The sequence below is a fragment of the Helicoverpa zea genome, chromosome 3 (assembly GCF_022581195.2).
Source record: "Helicoverpa zea isolate HzStark_Cry1AcR chromosome 3, ilHelZeax1.1, whole genome shotgun sequence".
NCBI classification, from domain to species: domain Eukaryota; kingdom Metazoa; phylum Arthropoda; class Insecta; order Lepidoptera; family Noctuidae; genus Helicoverpa; species Helicoverpa zea.
In genome coordinates this window covers 319398-322379 of record NC_061454.1, presented here as the reverse complement: position 1 = coordinate 322379, position 2982 = coordinate 319398, and the positions used below count along the sequence as shown (strand labels likewise).

Sequence of the window (2982 nt, the reverse complement as noted above, 5' to 3'; positions counted from 1 at the left end):
TATTTAAAATGACAAACATAATTATTTAATTTATTTATTTTATTTTTTTTTATTTAAAAGTGGAGCAATGTTACCCACCCTTTCGGAAACATTGCTCCTACATTTAACTTGTACTAAAACAGGCACATTTAAGAAACAGGGACAAAGTTAACAGCCTCAGCTGTTAAATTGCTCCAAAAATAAATAGCGATGCATCAACTTTTGAGTCTTTCTCGTCATACTGATGTAGTTTGAATGAAATAAAACTCAAAATAAACAACATAAGGAACATTTTTTATTTGTACTTTCAGATAAATCAGTCTTAGAATCATTTTCTCTTAAGTCTAATAAACTATCAAAACCACCAAAGGCTACATAAATCTCTAGAAACATGTAAACTTTTAGAAATAACATAAAAATAAGAATTTCTAACGCTAGACATTAGAAACGTGAAAAAAAAGAACTAAAAATACCTTCTAAAAAAACTTATGAGGATGAACAATCATATTTTTAATAATTATTGAGATCTTAGGTCCCCCAAATTTGATCGAGATCAGGAACAGTATAAAATTCACGTCGACCAATTTTCTTCGGTGCAGATATACATCCAAGAACTTCATTCCAAGTGTATTGGATCTCATCCTTTGGTTTTGGCCATTTCCAATATTTGAGAGACCTTTTCATTGAGGATATGTACGGTCCTTTATCATTGATTTTCGTGATGATGCCTGGGAAGACTTCCCCTTCGTATGTGAAAGCTACATATTCTCCTTCGGCCTTTATGAGTGGTTTAAATTTTTTTGTTTTAGAACTTTCCCTGGCATTGTCTACGGTTGTCTCTTCTTCTGACATTGTCTCCAGCATATCATTCATTGTTTCATCGTTTGAAGAGTCATGAAGAGATATTTCACTCTCGGCATATGTACTGTCGCTATGAATTCTTGTACGACGAGGTTCTGAAGTCGAGGCCTGGGCTTCCATTTCAAGACATGGCTCCTCGTTTTCTTTGTCCGCCAGTGAACTGTCTATCAGCTCCGTGACACTTCTTCCCGGAACTATGTTGAGTTTCGTTCGTCGTCTTTTCGGGTTAACGCCTCCAGTCCATTCCACTCTCTTGGCTTGAAGTGTTTCCAAAAAAGAATTTTCTGCCGCAGTCTTATCAACAGGTTTAGGCAATCTCTCTAATAAGGCATTTGCATTGGTCGGATAAATCCCACATTTCCTGAAACCGGATTTTAAGTTTTCTTTTCTATTTTCTTCTAAATCCGCAAGAAGTTTTTTAAGTAAGACTGGAAAACTGCTCTTTTGAACAGTTTTTTCCCGTATGCCTTGTTCGCACTGCTTCCATGTCGTTAGAATTTTCCGCCATGCAACTTTCATTGGATGAAAGAAGGCGACATCGAGTGGTTGCGTCAAGTGGGTGCTGTTCGGAGGAAGACACACGAACCGTATGTTATTTTCTTTGCAAGCTTTAAGAACATCTACCGAAATATGTGACGATAGATTGTCGCCTATGAGGACTTTAGGGCCTTCCTGTTTTTTGAGCTTTGGCAGTACAAGTGCGAAAAACCAGTCATTGAATATGTTCATGTCGAACCATCCGGAAGGACTACAATTGTAGCGAGTATTTTTCGGCCCATTTTCTGTCCAAGTATTCCATAGCTGCTTAGATTTATAGACGACGTATGGCGGAAGTAATTCTCCTTCAGCACTTCCAGCAAACATGATCGATGTAGAACTTTTGGATGTATCTCTTATAATTTCGGGGTATTTGGTGCCTCTTCTCGTCAAAATCTTTTTTTGCCCAGGGTCATCACATAAATTCGTCTCATCGTAATTCCAAATATTTTCTGGTGGAACATCTTTTAACACCTCTGCTAAATTTTGAATATAATCTGAAAGAGTTTCCCGATCAGTGCCAGCTCTACTGCGCTTTATATTAGCAGCGAGGCGCTGTGACAATTCAGCATTTCTTTTCAAAAAACTCGACACCCATTCCAAGCCTGGGCAGTTGTTTTTAAACTTGGGAACTCTTCTCCCAATCTTGTCCAGATAAGATTGTATTACAATACGCAAATCGAAACTTGTAAGAGGAAAACCATGCTCGCTCAATTTTTGTATGCACGATACGAAAATTTTTTCTTCTTCCTCCGTGAATGTTGTAGGTGCTCCAGGCGGCCTTGGTGTTTCGTTGCGTCGTAAGAGCCTAATTTGGTTTATAATAGTCCTTCGTGGAATCCTATATATTTCACTAGCCTTCCTTTGCGTTAATTCTTTATTTTCTATTGCTGCTAGACAATCTCGAAGAGCCTCTTGTGAATAATTTTTATAATTTCTTTTAGGCATTTTCCTTACATAATTCCGAGGCATTTTCCTATAAAAAAAAAAAAACTATTTGAATTTAGTATGAGCTATGTGACAGTTACTATTAGCAAGTATTCAAACGCAATTTCAATTGTAACTTTGCTCCAGGAGCAAAATATCCCCAAACATGGCGCAAAGTAGGCACAAGAAAGTAAAAGAGGTTAGAAATCCAAATTAATGCACATATTTTCTAAATATTAGTTGAAATTGTTAGCTAATTACATACCTACTTACATTAAACTCTCCTTACCTCAAATATCTGAGTATATTCGTCGATGAAGGTGGATTTTGCAGACTATTTTTTTTTTTTAAGAATCGCTCGTCTGTTGTTAATGGCTGCTAACGAAGAAAAGAAATGTCAAAAACCGGAAGTGCTTATTCAGTGTTGCCAATCTTATAAAACATATATCGGACGCGTTCAAAAATTTTTAAACATCTCCGGAGATTTAATCGAAATAATCTTTTTTTAAATTTGGAGCATATTTACCTTCATGGAGCAAAGTAGCCTCATTTTACGGTACATGATAATATTCACTTAAAGCAGGAAAAACATGGCGACCTCACCAGCATTCTCCTACCCTCAATTTATTTAAAGCGAATTCTTTGCTCCCACATTTACATATCTGTCGCGAGGAAAAT

At 36.6% G+C, this 2982-nt stretch overlaps 1 protein-coding gene across 1 annotated transcript; it reads right to left on the bottom strand.

Annotated features, from left to right (window-relative positions):
- Positions 1–252: 252 nt before the first annotated feature.
- On the bottom strand, positions 253–2755 carry LOC124646100 (MFS-type transporter clz9-like). Its single transcript, XM_047186146.1, has 2 exons — positions 2594–2755; positions 253–2353 (listed from the first exon to the last, which is right to left on the bottom strand). The coding sequence occupies exon 2, from the start codon at positions 2347–2349 to the stop codon at positions 508–510; it is 1842 nt and encodes a 613-aa protein (XP_047042102.1). The 5' UTR covers positions 2350–2353; positions 2594–2755; the 3' UTR covers positions 253–507.
- Between the last annotated feature and the right edge of the window lie 227 nt (positions 2756–2982).

What these genes read in the sequence shown, in the direction of transcription:
- LOC124646100 (XM_047186146.1), bottom strand. Translation starts at nt 2,349, where the DNA reads ATGCCTCGGAATTATGTAAGGAAAATGCCTAAAAGAAATTATAAAAAT.